This window comes from Lagopus muta, chromosome 7 (genome assembly GCF_023343835.1).
Source record: "Lagopus muta isolate bLagMut1 chromosome 7, bLagMut1 primary, whole genome shotgun sequence".
Taxonomy (NCBI): domain Eukaryota; kingdom Metazoa; phylum Chordata; class Aves; order Galliformes; family Phasianidae; genus Lagopus; species Lagopus muta.
This window is the reverse complement of record NC_064439.1, coordinates 40,494,074-40,509,306: the sequence shown is the minus strand read 5'-3', so window position 1 is coordinate 40,509,306 and position 15,233 is coordinate 40,494,074. Positions and strand designations below refer to the sequence as shown.

General features: G+C 44.1%; 2 protein-coding genes across 8 annotated transcripts in view; both read left to right on the top strand.

The window, feature by feature from the left end:
* The window catches only part of ENTPD3 (ectonucleoside triphosphate diphosphohydrolase 3), a 41,981-nt gene extending 37,344 nt beyond the window's left edge, over nt 1–4,637 (top strand). For 5 of the 7 annotated variants that reach the window (XM_048952213.1, XM_048952214.1, XM_048952211.1 and 2 more), the window contains exon 11: nt 1,332–4,637. In XM_048952213.1, coding sequence (XP_048808170.1) covers nt 1,332–1,565 — 234 coding nt within the window. In that variant the 3' untranslated portion in view covers nt 1,566–4,637. Of the gene's footprint in view, nt 1–51 lie in introns of all 7 variants that reach the window. The other 2 variants (XR_007378358.1, XM_048952216.1) reach the window with 2 other exon arrangements.
* A 1,385-nt stretch (nt 4,638–6,022) lies between these two features.
* Nucleotides 6,023–9,165, top strand: RPL14 (ribosomal protein L14). Its single transcript, XM_048951893.1, has 6 exons — nt 6,023–6,132; nt 6,498–6,599; nt 7,166–7,260; nt 7,917–8,016; nt 8,386–8,439; nt 8,978–9,165. The coding sequence occupies exons 1-6, from the start codon at nt 6,130–6,132 to the stop codon at nt 9,062–9,064; spliced, it is 441 nt and encodes a 146-aa protein (XP_048807850.1). The 5' UTR covers nt 6,023–6,129; the 3' UTR covers nt 9,065–9,165.
* The last annotated feature ends 6,068 nt before the right edge of the window (nt 9,166–15,233 follow it).

Here is a 15,233-nt window from a genome sequence, read left to right as displayed (position 1 = left end):
GCTTTGTGACTGCATCCTTTCCTCTCTGTTAACTGTAAAACCTTGTCCTAGGTCTCTTGATCTCCTTTGCGTGTGGAAATTTTTTGGCACTTGTGTGCAAAAACAACAAATAAATGGTTGTAGATCTTCATGCAGGGAGTTCTTAAATGCAAGGTATGCTGACAAGCTTTCACTGAGAAATCATAAGTAATCTTAAGTAATGTTTTCTGAACAGTCATAGTCTACTATGAGTGTACTAAAGAATCAGATCAGATTTAGCCCTTCTACCAGGAAATCAGCAAAGCTTACTCTGGGATCTTAATCTGGACCCTTAAAGAGTGGATCTTTTTTTTTTTTTTTTTTTTAAACGTATGTTTTGTTGCCCCCTGCAGGTGGGAGCAACCAAACCCAGAACTATTTTTCTGTATTTAGCAAGACCATAAAAATACTGAGCAAAATGGAAACCCCAAAGGCTTATTTGCTACTTACAGTTTGCACCATGGTAACTGTGAAAGTCCAAAAGAAAGACTGCATCCTCTTAATCAGATCTGCCCCTCAAAGAGCTAAAACTAGTCACATCTACTGTGACTAGCTATCCCAGAAATAACAGCACAGTTGCCTCCAAGGGTATATACTGAGAAGTGTGGAGATTTTTTTCTGGCCCATGCTATAAAAGGATATTTGCTTTTAGTTGGTGAAAGCTTGAGAACCTTAACACAATGCTAAGATCTGTGCCTTCGTAGAACTGGATGATTTGCAAAGGTTCTGAACCCCATAATGAGAAGTTTTCCCTCTTTTATTAATGAAGAATCAACTTAGTCCATCTTATTGCTTTGCTCAATCTGTTGCATTTCAGTTCTTGTTGCTGAAGCTTTTTCTATATTATTTAAACAAAAGGTATTAGAATATACACAACCATAGAAATGACCAAATATTATAGGTCCTTGTAGTCTCCTACAACCAGTAGAACTGCTTAAAGTTGTTAATTAACATTAAATTTACCCTAGCCTCCTCTTTGCTCATGTCAGTTGGACTGTGAGTTTTTTATCTACTTGAATTAAATAATGTCCTAGGATTTGGCTACAACAGGAGAGTGATTCTAGGAATGTGCACTAGTGCTAATTCTTTAAAAATATGTTCTGTGTACATAAAAGCCCATAACAACTGGCTGTCTGCTTGTATATCACCCATCCTTGTGATCAGTTTTATTAGCATTCTCTTGAACTGAAAAAAAAAAAAAAAAAAAGGAATTTTCCTTGATAACTTAGGAGACAATTGCCAGCATCAACAATTCAGCTCTTTTCTTTGACTGAAAAGAACATGGGAATAGGACTCTTCTGTCTGTATTTCAGGTTGGTAACAGCAGCATAGCATGGTCACTTGGTTACATGTTGAGCCTCACCAACATGATTCCAGCAGAAGGCAAGCTGATCCAGTTACCTCTGAAACCTTCTTTGTTTGCTGGGCTCCTCATCTTCCTCACTGTTCTGGCACTGTTGTGTCTTTTCTTCCTTGTTTACCTATGTATTGTGTCACGTAATCAGAAGGTCATCAGTCATGTGGAATATGTATTTACTCCAGAATGAAAAAACTTACCTGAAGACTGACCAAAAAATTCATAATCCTATAAAGTTAGGTAGAGCTTTATATTTGAAAAATATAGTTAAAGACAGGTGAAAAGTCCTGAAAAGACCAGAAGCATAAATAAAGGAGACAAGAGGCACTGAGGAGTCTATGATACGGTGAACTGGAGTGCTTCTGAAATATTTTGGCAGTTGTTTCTGTAAAATGAGAGTATCCAATGTTAAGCAGATGAAGCACAGGCAGGTGTGCTGCTTTGCTTGTTCATGTTTTTATAGTGTCTTTCTGTCAGATACGTATGAATTTTTGTCCATTAATTCTGTGCCACCTGTTAAGTGATGTATTTGATCAATGGCAGCGGTTGTTCATGATAAAATCTAAGAATGAGTCAGTGGAAATTGTGAGAGAAGGGAACATAATGGCTGTTCTTGTGAGTGCTGCTGACACAAATCCCCCAAACAATCCAGCTTCTGGAAGTGGAACAAGCACTGGGTAATCACATGAGCTGACAGGAACAGCACAGCTGGGAGCGAATTGCTTTTATTGCTATTCCAAACAATTGATCCCCATCATGTTAGGGTGTAACACATTGCCAACATCTTTCAGGACTGTGAAGCCCATCTTAAAGCTGAGCTATACTTTTAGCACTACAAAGATCTCAGAAAGCCTGTTATGGCACATTTAGATTTGCTTTGAAGGCAAAAGTAAAATCTTTTCAGTAAGGGAACCTAATTTTCAATGTATCATAATTACCTCCAGAAGCCTATAGAGTTTTCAGGGTCCTTTTTTTTTCTGTAATAACTATGGCAAACATTTTTGGTATTTTCTACTTCTGACCCATATTCCTAATCTCAGATACAGTAAGTACCAGTTTGTCAGGTACATATTATTTCAACTGTCTTGGATCTTCTGAAGCATTAATGTGAGTAGGCAAAAACTTCAGCCCTGCCTTCAAGGCTAAGGGGATTAGGAGGCAAGCTGCAGGCCAGAACTGCCTTTATGTAGTGGGTTTGAGACCAAATAGCTGCAGTCACAACTGCTGCCTTCAGCTGCCTTTATCAGCCTTTCTACTGTCCTGGCCTCAGCATTCTTTCAGCAGCACTGGGATATATGTAGCAGATGCTTTTGTCAGTGACATTAACTCCAAACCTTTACTGGGAACACAACTACCTTCATGCTCTTAAGAGTTGCCTTCCTTTAAAGCTCAGGCATTCTGCACCAAACCTCTAATTCTTACCTACTTAAATCTTGGAGTACAAATGTACCTGATGCTCAAGGTGTCCATGGAAATGCTTCCTTCCCCTGTCTGTCTTTTGTGCAGCTTTGTCCTTCCTTAGCTGGCTTTTGAACTAGCCCTTGGAAAAGACTTCTGCCAAGTCATCTGCCTACTCCTGCCTTTGTACAGTGTCACTATTCCTCTTCGTATTGCCTTAACATGATCTGTGAATGTATGAGGGGGACATATCCTTAGGGCTTTGGAGTTGGCAGGAGGAGGGAATTGCTGTGCTGTTCAGGACCTGCAGAAAGAGAAAAAGCATCTCTGTTTCTCTTCCAACCTTCTGCCATCTCTTTTTGCCCAGATTCACTACCTGCATGGAGCTCTGTTCACCCACCATATTCCCCCAGATGTCCTACAAATAGCTGCTGCCAACATACTAATATATTCCTCCCTTTTCAGCCTCTCAGGATTGCTTCCTTCTGCAGGAAGTTTCCCTTGCTTGCATCATAGCTTCTCTGAAGGGATGGTTATTCAGTTCTTGCATTGAAGTGTTCTGTAAGAGAAAGTGCAAACCAAAAGTGAGACTGCCATATTCAGCGTCTTCTGCTCACTGGCTAAAGCCCATGAGCAGCTAACAAAGAAGTGAAATTATTAAAAATTCACTTGGACTTACAGATATACTTGGATAGAGCCAGTATCTATTCAAAGAATCCCTCCATGAATCACAGTCCATGCCCTCTTCTCCCTATGTATATAATGTCTTTACTGAATCAGTATGACAGCCAGTCGATTAAGAACTCAGTCTTATGTCTCCTGTCCGCTGGGAAAGCTGAAACTACTGAACTTCAGTCAGCACCACTGCAGCTTACAGCTTCCTCCCAGTCAGCAGCATCATCCCCATGCAGTGTTAGAGGTAAAAGTACTGCTTGGACACAGGCAGCTTGGCTGTCCCTGGCTGTCGTTACTTCTGGGGGAGAGGTGGAGCGATGGAGATGTAACTCTGACTAAATCCTCCCCCAGGTATGAGTCAGAACCTGATCAGCAGGTGTAACTTCCCCACATCTACCACTGAACAGATCTGGTGGGGAGCCAATGAGGTGAACGGGATTTGGGAACATGTACAAACTACAGCTTATTTATTTGTTTGTACTCTTTACTGCTTGCTTACAAAAATTAATACAAATAAATTGTGAAAAGCTAAGCCAACTGTACTTTTTTTTCCCATCTTTTGCAAATATCAGTATTTTCACCTTGGCAGACAGGTTATTCTTATTAGAAGCAGAGGAATACTGAAATGCTTTTCTGCGTGATATAAATTTGCAAGTTGTAAAACTCATCTGTGAGTTTCTGGAGTGGACAGTGCTCACTGTCTCCAGAATCTGTGTTCTCAATGAGGAAACAACCATGGCTTAAACCAAGCCACTCCCAGTTATTATTATTTTTTAATACACATGCATGTAATCTGCATATATATACAATACATATGAACAACTTCTACTTTTGAACACTTGATATTTCTTTTAGGGACACTGACACTTTTAGGGTTTGCTTCAGGTTCACTGCTGTAATACAGATCTGAAAGGCTGTGTGCCAAAGAGAGGAACTTCCCAGATATTGAGGTAGGTCATGATACAGATTGTTTAGAAAGAGATCTGTCAGGAGCAGGAGCGTGTAATACAGAGCAAAATCTCAGCTATGGAGAAGCAGAAGAAACAAACAAGAGGTGATGTGCCTGCAGGCATCACTGAAGGGTGGGCAGAAGTAACAAACTTCTCATAAAGCAGCATGCAAAAGAAAGCAGTAACTTTTACAACACTGATAAGTTCGGAGGACAGAAAAAGAAGTAAATAAAAGCACAGGGTGATAATCATGCCCCAAGTTGGGGAGTTTTTATTCATTTGAAAAATTCTGTTATTTTACTACCAATCTGTATTCACTTGGATGGCAGTGAAGCCAATGTCTCACAAACAGCGCCCACCTTCAGTTACCAGTGTTTCCTTCTGTGTGCTATCTACAATACACAGTGCTGTTTAGTACATGGGCTGTATCTAGAGTTGCTTGCTTGGCAACATTTCTGTAGGCCTATTTAGTCTATTAGACCCAGAAAGCCTATTAACAGATTTTCAAACATGCATTGGAAGTTTTGTTCTAGATGTTCAAGCCAGGATGCATCTAAATTTGTGAAAGCTTCAGCAATGATTCCTGCTATAACAGGAGAAATATTTTTCCAGATCACTGCAGAATGGAAGAATCCAAAAGACAGCATCTTTGACTGACTTGACCTCAAGCATGTTGGTTAAAAACATTAATACACGCATTAATATATTGCTACTGTAAAACATGAGATATATATATGTTATAGTGGTATTCTGGATAGGACTTCTCAAAAATACCTGATGGTGTTAAGTGCTCATAAAGGTTTTTATGATTGGTTCCCCAGGCATTTGCATAATAAATACATCAATTAAGAGAACTTGGAGGGGAAGGCACTGAGGTGACATCATAGCAGGCTTTCAGCATCTAAAGGGGGGCTACAAGAAAGACGGGGGAGACTCTTTAGCAGGGTCTGTGCGACAGAATGAAGGGAAGTGGTTTCAAGCTTGAAGAGGGGAGATTTAGGTCAGATATGAGGTCAAAGTCTCTTACAGTGAGGATGGTGAGGCAGGTGAGGCACTGGTACAGGTTGCCCAGAGAGGTGGTGGATGCCCCATCCCTGGAGACATTCAAGGTCAGGCTGGATGTGGTTCTGAGCAGCAGATGTTGCTGCAGGTGTCCCTGCTCATTGCAGGGCAGTTGGACTAGACAGGCTTTAAAGGTCCCTTCCAACTCTGAGGATTCTACGACATTATTTACTTGCTCTGATTTCTTCTAGAAACAAGAACAATAAAGACCCCACTTCAGACAGCTAAACTGGGATCTTTACTCTCACTGCTGACAAATAAAGGTCACACCTATTTTCCATCTGTGCTCTGCATTTTGCTTACACTCTTCTTTCCCGGAGCACGTTTTTGGCTAATGCCTACAGAATAAAATCCTGCAGAAAGTAAACTACGTGTCCGTCTCTATCATCATATACGTCCACCGCAGCGAGCGCACTGAGCTGACGGAGCCGTTCTGCCACGCCCCGATGGCGCACAGGACCCCGACCCTCCTCCGTCCGGCACAGCGCCGCGCATGCGTATTGCCACGCCGCCATTCCCGACCGGCCTCGAGCCGGGGAAGGCGTTCTGCGCAGGCGCTCTGCGTCGGGAGAGCAAAACGTGGCCTTCGCGCATGCGCAGTAGCGGCTCGAAGGCGGCTTCCGGCCTGCGCGAGTACCCCCCTTCCTTTTCTGCTCGCGGGCGGCCATCATGGTGCGGGCGTGTGGCTGTGGGACTGACGGCGGGGCCTGGTGCCGGCGGGGTCTCCCCGCGCCTTTCCCGCTCGCTTGCGGAGATCGGTGGAGGCCCCCCCTGCTCCTGGCCCCGCGGCGAGGCCGGGCGGGGGCCGGGGATTGGGTCGGGCGGGGAGCAGGCCGCCGAGCAGGCCGCCCGACGCGAATCGGAGCGGGGCGCGCGTGGCCATTTGGTTGCGATTGGCGTTCGGGGGTGCCGCGGCCTCGCCAAGCGGCTCTCCTCGAGCACTTCTGGTGGGGCCGGAGCCTGTGGGCAAGGGAGGGTACGGGGAGCTGCTGGCGGAGGCGCAGAGTGCTGACTCGTGCCGATCCTTCTGCCCTTAGGTGTTCAAACGCTTCGTCGAGATCGGCAGAATCGCCTTCGTCTCATTCGGGCGGCATGCTGGCAAGCTGGTGGCCATCGTGGATGTTATCGACCAGAACAGGGTCAGCCCAGAGCACCGTACCTTTGTCATTCGTTCTCTGAACAGCTTAAGCACTCAGGCCTTGTATATAGAGCTTAAAGGGAGTTTCTGTCGGTGATTATTCAAGGGAGTAAGCGTTTGATACAAATGGGATTAAACAGCTGTTACTGTATTTTAAAATTCTGGTAGCAAGCTGTACATTGCCCTCTTCCATCTCTCTGCGAAAAATAAGTGGCTGAGTAAATGCCACTTGGAGGCTGAAACCTTTGAATGGAATGGCACTGATGCCTGACAGGCAGGTTCTTTTCACTATATGAAAAGATCCCTCTATCCTGAGGAGCTGAAAAAAGATCTTATTGGGTGTGTTTTTTAAGTTTTTGTTTTTTTTTTTTTTTTCTGGAGATGAAAATGAGCTTGTAAGGCTTAGATTATGTGCACGAGATGTCATTTCTGGTTTTGTCTGAATAACGTGTGTCTTGATTTGAGGTACTGGTATCAAGGTGAAGTTCCTGAATTGAATTATTAAAAAACTCAGTGGAGTATGATGGGAAAAAAAAAAACCCTTTAAAAAGTAACTCATTTTTTCAGGCGCTAGTGGATGGCCCCTGCAGTGGGGTCAGGAGACAAGCCATGCCCTTCAAATGCATGCAGCTGACTGACTTTGTTCTCAAATTCCCGCATAGGTGAGTTGTTCGCTTTTTTTTGTTGTTTTTTCCACCTGTATAAAACATGTTGTCGCTGCCTGATCTGATGAAAGATGTTCATACAACTTACAATGCAGTGATGTGTATGCAGCTAAAATTGTGCAGACCATGTTATAACAGTTGATTGTGGGTAGGTTTCTATTATCACCACTGGTGGATAACTGCTGCCCAGGAGTATATGGGATACAACCTGACCTGGGCAGCTTGCAGTTAGGAGTGGGATGTGAGGAGTAAGTGGAAGCAGTTGCAGGAGTACTGTGCTGCTGTGTGTTTGCTGTCGCTCATGTCACTTTCAGACATTAAAAACATTCACTCTTTGCAGAGCTGCATGGAGTTTTAGGAGGCTGAACTCTGATTTAGTTGCTATCTGAGCTGCTTTTCTGATTGAGAGCCATTGCTGGGAGTGTGGGTGTGTGGCTGGAAATCCATAGGTTGAGTCCTAGCAAAGGATATGTAACAAAATTTGAATGCCACATGTATCCCTGGGGTATAATTGGCTTAAACTGAAGGGTTGGTTTCTGCATTTGAAGGAATGCAGAAGGATGATCTTCCCTTGTGTGAAAGTGGATGAGATGGCATCAGAGAGAATGGTTTGTACAGATAATCAGTATAACTATCTGGCTCTTTTCATACAGCGCTCGTCAGAAGTGTGTGCGTCGTGCCTGGGAGAAGGAGAATATAAATGAGAAGTGGGCAGCAACACGATGGGCAAAGAAGATTGAAGCCAGAGAAAAGGTATGTGTTTTAACTGGATCTGTAATGCGCTTCTTACTGCTTCTGCTCGTGAAAATTAGTTTTAGTAGAATAAACTGTGTATTTACTCTTGCTAGGATTAAATGTGGTCATAGTGCAGATGAAAAATTGCTATCAGCTTTTACTTGTCTTTGTACTGTAAGGGTTGGTTTTATTTGGTCGTTTCTGTAATCTTTTTTTCCTTGAATCACTGCATCCCAGTGAAGGCCTTCCGTACTGAACTATTTCCAGTTGAGTGGCTAGACCCAATTTGGAGGGGATCAGAGTTAACTGTGGAACGTTCTGAAGTGCTGAGTTCTATAACTTGCATGGATATGTAGCACAGCCTCATGATTGATTCTTTTCAAACAGAAAGCCAAAATGACTGACTTCGATCGTTACAAGGTTATGAAGGCAAAGAAGATGGTAAGTGTTTGTAGTTTCTTTACAGGGTTAATGCTTTTAAACTTTACTTTTAGAGTTACGTGGAGATCCTTGGTAGTCTTGCCTTTATAGTTGGCTTGGCTTATAGAGTGACAGAAAGTATTGAGATGCCTTGAATTTTTTACATTTCTTTGGTCGGTCATTGATCAGGCTTGAATTCATGTGGCCTGTGTGTCACTCTTGTGAGTCATAGCTGAGGAGTTACCTGCTGCTGAAATGAGATGTTCTCTGTTGAATACAGTTAGCATTCTGTTCTGTAATAAACTCCTTACTCATGGAATATTGGAATCCCCACATCAGCCAGAGTGATGTTTACTGCTCGGTAGATCGGTTTTAGGTGGAATTTCATGTTTTAAATGTAATATGTGGTAAATCTTCTGACTTAATACAGTCAGATTAGCAAAGGCTTTATTACTGGAAAGGGCAGAATCTGAAAGCTTAGAACGGAAGTTGAGGAGTAATGGTTTTGAACTGTTGTAGTTTCCATCTGATTAATAGTAATTTTTTGCTGTTTTTACAGAGAAACAGGATCATTAAGCATGAAATTAAGAAGCTCCAGAAGAAGACCACTAAGAAAGTCAAGAAGACAGAGAAGAAACAGAAATAAAATGAGCTTCTAGCTGTGTATCACTTTGTGTCCATGTTCTGATTCTTCAGAAGTGACAAGTGGTAAAAGAGCTGATCTAAATTGTAATCAAGTTCACTTTGCTTCTGTTGTCTGTCTCATTTATTAATATTACAAGCGTTGGGCTCAAGGGTTTCTCTGGAACACACAGAAATGTTTTTGTCACATTCTGTTGACCATACAGACATGTTCAGTACTTTGCTCCCAAGACAGTTAGAAATGTTGATGTTTTTCCTAACTCAAGATAGTTCATATCCTCAGACATCATGTAGAGATCTGTGAGCAGTGACCTGGGATACTTCTGCACCACAAATGTCTAAAAACACACAGTTGTGCTGAGTGGTTTATTAACAAGATGGAAATGGATGGTTTTGTTTAGCATGCCAGCTCTTCAGTTTGTTTGAAGTTGATAGTTTGTATCAGTACCTTACACACCTGAGTTCCTTAAACTATACAGCACAGAATTGCCACTTTTCAGTCAAAACCATTAAGTAAAAAGGGGCGTGACCTAAAAAAATAGTTATTTAATTCAGTATTTCAAATTGATTTAGTCTTTGCACTTTAATGTCTGCATCTCTAAGTGTCAGCATCTTCCATGCTTTCTCAGGTGTGGTCTGTTGGCAGGGGATGTATTTTCTTCATGTTGAATGGAGAAATCGTAGATCTGAGTTCTCTTGTATAAAGGGAAGTTATTTTAAAGTCAAATATAAAATGGAGGCAGGAGGATATTGAAAAATGAAGGTTGTAAGATGTTCAAGGACACTGTCAAATATACATTGGTATATTGTCAAGTAGGCCGATGATGTGTGCTTTTAAAAACGAATGCTTATCAATAGTTACGTGCCTGGCTGTTCTTTTAACTAATACTGGGCACGTTTCCTCAGGCACTTACAAATAGTTTGAGACAACAGTTTTATGCCTCTGGAAATTGAGTTCAAACGTACGATTGGTGTGAATGGTGTAACTAAGAAAGAAAAACCTCCGAAACAATGCAAATTGAGATCAGAATTTGCACTCAAGTATCTGGAGATGTTATGTTGGATTACAGGCTGGAGGAAAGAGAAACAGTAGAATGTACCAGGTTTTGGGATAACTTCACCTTCTGACAGCGTGTTGTGTGTGAGCCTCTTGTGCTGCTCCTCAGAAGTGATGAAAGCTCTCAAACTGCCGGTGGCTTTGCATGGTGTCAGGGGTGCACCTCGAGCAATGGGTGCTGTGCCTTCGGTGCTGGATGGTCGGATTGAAGGCCACACATAACAAGGCAGAAGGATGGGTTTGTTCCTAGTGCTTACCACACGATGGCAATATTTGCTTTTCACAGCACCTCAAGGTAACTGCTGCCCTTGCATACGAGGGAACGGTGCCAAACAAAGGTGATGGTGTGAATATTTGACAGTGATGGATGTGCTTATCCATATCTTTATTTTACATTTACAGTTGACTAAGATGGAACTTGCTGGACCCGGTCAGCATGTACTTCTTTATTTTGTGGAGTGTTAAGAAATTGGATCTGCTGTTCAGAAACAGCTTAAGGTGAAGTCCTGGCATTGATGTTCTTAGCTGGTTTCACACAGAACATGTAGGAGGCTTGTTGGGAGTAGAGAGGGTGATTTTACCCCTGGGATTAGCAGATAAGTACTTCCTAAACTGCAGTTAGAGGCAGGTGCTGCCAAGTCTGGGAGATATGAGCAACTAGGGGAGCAGGATTGGAGTCCCTTTGTGTAATTTACAACAATCTGGTGCAGCTGCAGTGTCGTGCAAGGCTGCAGTGCTGGGCCAACACATCAACTTGCCATGCCTTGTGCTGGCCATAATTGAAGTTTCATTTTGAACACTGTCATGCCCAGTGGGCTCCCCAGCTCCACAAGAGGCGCCTTCCCAGAGCCTCTAGCATTGCTTGTGCTCCTTTTTGGCAAAATGACTCTTCCGCAGGCAAATTCTTACCCAAACCACAGCTGCTGCTCTGTAGAGGGGTTTAATAGATGTCAGTGTGGTGCTGAGAGACATGTCTTGGTGTGTGTGTGTCACTTTTGGGCTTGTCTGGGCCGCACTTCATGAAGAAGAATGGCCATGGCTCCCTTGGGCAATGGGTGCGTGCCCACCACTTGGCTGGGCTGGGCTGCTCTGCGTGGCAGAGCTGCTACCATGATGGTGTGGGGCAGAGGCTGGCTGCAGGGTGGGCTGGGCCACTCCTCAGGTGGAACATGGCTGTTTTAGGCATTTGATGCAACAGTGGCAACTCAACCCAAAAGCAATTGACGCTGGCACTGGCTGAGCTCCTGTGCCATCAGTGCTGATCATGGACTTGTGTGGTTCTCATCTGGATTCCCTCTGCTTTTTGTCTTCCTCTGCTTGCAGTGTCCCTCAAACATTTCTAGCCTTGTGTGTCCCTCTCCTCCCCCCAGTCTGTGTTGATAAGATATCTGAAAATTCCACATGCTGCCTTTTGTTAAGACATTACTTTTTATTCAGGACATTATTGATTGCATAATGATAAGCATTTTAAGGCTTACAAATATATGGAGTAAATCAAGGGACTGGCTGTGTGATCTTTGCTTTTCCTGTTTCAGGTCTTTGTGCTTTGGTTCTTTCCTTTTATAATTCCTGTCATTTTTTCACCTTCAGGATAGTTTTTGATGTTTTGAGCTTGAATCATAGGATGGCTTGTGTTGGAAGGGACCTCAAATTCCACCCAGTGCTGGCCTCTTGCTGTGGGCAGGGCTGCCACCCAATGAATCAGGCTGCCCAGGGCCCCATCCAACCTGGCCTTGAGCACCTTCAAGGATGGGGCATCTGTCACAGGTGCTTCTCAGCATTTCTCCATTGGCCTCATGGCACGAAGGTGTGTCTCAGGATATTTTGTTTTGTGGTCCCGTGATGGACAGGGGAGCCCTTTTCATGCCTGCTTTGTGTGCTCTGTTGGGGCACAGTGCCCTTGGTGCAGGTTTGTGTGGCAGGATCTCACCTGGATGCTCTGCTTTGGTATGTGCCTTAGAAAAGGAATAGTGTTGATATTTAAATAGAAGGGAGAAATACTATCTTGTGAGATCAGCTGGAGCTTTACCTGAAGACACCCAGTGGGAGGGCACAACATCTGAATACTTTTCACAATAACTCAGCAGTCAAGTCTTAGAGCCGCTGTTTGAACCTCATGTTTACCCAAGCCATCAAACAAAAGAAAAGCTGCTCCTAGCTGAGTTGCTGATTGATGCTGTTTAAAGGTGATATAAAGAAAGAATGGGAAACAGACTTGTGGGCTTTTTCCTTTTCTTCCCCTTTCTCTTCCCCCTGGAGCTTCAGAATAGCTTTAAGTGGATTTTTGGGGGAGGCTTGTTTGTCTTTTATTTCTGCTGCTTGTCTCATTCACATTGCATATGTGAGCCTTAGCTCATCCTGGAAGCCTCTGTGGATAATGGGAAAAAATCAGAGGGTTTATGGCATAATGAAGCAAATTAACTCTGACTGGCTAAAAGTGGCATCATTTTTGCTCTGGATGCTCAAAGCATTTTTCAGAGTCCAGGGGGAGTCTGGCAAGCTGCTGCTCTGTGCAGGTCCTCACCCCATACGTGAGCAGGCTGCCTCAGCTCCCAGCCATCTGAACGTGATCTAGGAGAAACAACTGTTCTTGGGAGGTGCTGGGTGGGCACAGACAGGAGTGTGGCCCTTGCCCTTCTCCAACGTGTACAGCAGCAGGACCAGCACTGCTACAGGACTCTCCCCTGCCCAGTTTCTTCAGAATCTCTTATAGATCTGCCTGTGAATATGTCAAATTTCTCAAGCCTGTTCACACTGCCCCTGTCCACAACCTTGTGATAAGGTGTCCCAGGAATTGCTACTGGTTGTGGAGGAATCTGCCCTATTCAGTGCTGTAAACCAGTCTATTGAGGATCAGCCTGTGTGTGAGACAGCTGTGGGGCTGGAGATGGTGGTGAGAAAACGCCTTTTCACAGAGGAGTCCATGGAAGCTCAGGTCGATTAGCTGAAAAAGAAGTGAGTTGCTGTGAAGTTGAAATGATGCGTCCCTATTCAGAGTGCAAATTTCCTCGTGGAGCACAGAACAAACCTGACAGAATCACAATGCAGGAAGTGCCGAGGTGGTACTTTGGATTTGCTCTTATCTTCTTCCCCAGGGAGCCAGTAAGACACAGTCCCCTGGGCTCAGCCTTTTGGGATACTTTTTTTCCTGCCTTAGTAACAAAGGTACATTTGTAGTCAATGTAAGCATCTTTGGGAGTTCAATTGGGTGTTTCTAAGGTAATGGTGTTGTACCACATACCCGTTGGGTCCTGAAATTTTAACAGTCAGAGCTCCACATACCAGATTTCAAGTTGGATATTAGGAAACATTTCTTCTGAGAAAGAGCAGTAAGGCAGTGGCACAGGCTGCCCAGGGAGGTGGTGCAGTCACCGGCCCTGGAGGTGTTGAAGAACCGTGTGGATGTGAGAGTCAGTGGTCAGTGGTATGGCAGGGATGGGTCGATGGTTGGACTAGGTGACCTTAGAGGGCTTTCCAACCTTAGTTACTCTATGATGAGGAAGCTGCTTGATATTTGATTTCAGGATTCTTCGAAGGAGACATCAGTGCACCATTCTTCACCAGATTTCCAATATTTTTAAACAGTGATAAAGTTGAGGGTACACGCAGACACCCACACACCTTAATTTGCTGGTGAGGTCTGCAGATTAGAGAAATGGTGAATCATAGAATCACAGCACATCCTGAATTTGGAGGCACACGTAAGGACCATCAAGTCCAACTCCTGACTTCGCAAAGGACCACCCAAAAATAAGACCACGCACCTGAGAACATAATTGCTCAGACTCTTCCTAAACTCTTAAGCTTGAGAATGTGGCCACTGCATTGGGCAGCCTGTTCCATGCCCACCACCCTCTGGTGAAAAACCTATTCCTAACACCCAACCTGACCCTCCCTATGCAGCCCTATGCCATTCCTTCAGGTGAAGGAATGAAGAGAGATAATAATGAGTAAATCATAAAGGGAAATCAGAATCTCCAGGTTTAAATAGTTGCAGACTGAGAAACTGTATTTTTCTGATTAACCCATAGGTTCTGGAAGTCTTAAAAACTTTTGTGCCTCGTTCTGTGTGCATCTGAGTGATGACAGCAGCCTGATGCCATAGGTGCTTGTGGGAGGCATGGAGCCCTTACACCTAGGGATTGTCTGGTTTCTCTGTGGATGTTGTAGTGCTTTCTGGCACTGTGAATGCTGTTTATAAAGATGTTCTGCTTCAGGATGAGGCCCTCTGACTTTTATTGAGTCAGAAAAGGTATGACAGAAGCACCTGACAACATTAATGCACCCCTATGCTCTGGTTGGGCCCTATTCATGGGAATTCAGAGTGCTGTTGGTGACCTGAGTGGGCTCACTGCCATAAGAGCAAAGCAGACATCGTGAGAGAGCAGGTTCTCTTTCCTTACCTCTCAAATACGCAGAAATCTCCCATCACCTGTGTTTTCCTTGCGTTAGAGAGCTGGGTTGTGTCCTCTTTGGGGACAGTGGCCAGGAATGGGGACATCGTGCTCAGAAGCCAGATGAGGACCTGGTTTAGCAGCCTGTCAATTTCTCAGCATCTCTAGCTTTGCAAACCCCAAGCCCAGTACCTCTGGCAGCTACCTGGCTCTCCTCTTCCTGCTTGCTCCTTGCTGCCCTTTTTGCAGTAGCCAGGGGTGGTGGCTGCAATTTCAGGTTGTCCTCTGTAGGTTGCTTCTTAGTGGTGTCAAGGCCCACTGCCAGCAGATATAAGAGATAACAGAGAAAAAAGAGAAATCCAAAGGCTTCCTTAACAGCTCATTTGTAATCAGTGGGCAATAGGCAGTGATTTATACGGGTAGTGATTGGATCTCAGAAATCCATTCAAGCTTATAATTATCTTGGTGTATGTGGAAAGTTGTATTCGCGGCTCCTCAAACCCATTAGAGCCTCACATTTTTCTAAATGGGGAAAAGATACCCTTCAACTTCATCTGTTCACCTTCTTAGAGGTACGAATCTTTCTGGACCTTGCTATCCCTTCTCATGCCTGTACCCACCCTGGCTCCAGGAGCTTCTGCCCCTGCTCCTGAGGTAAAGGGGAAAAGATCTCCACAGAGGAGACCCGAGAGCCTCTCTGAGCCTATGCCAGATCTCTGTCA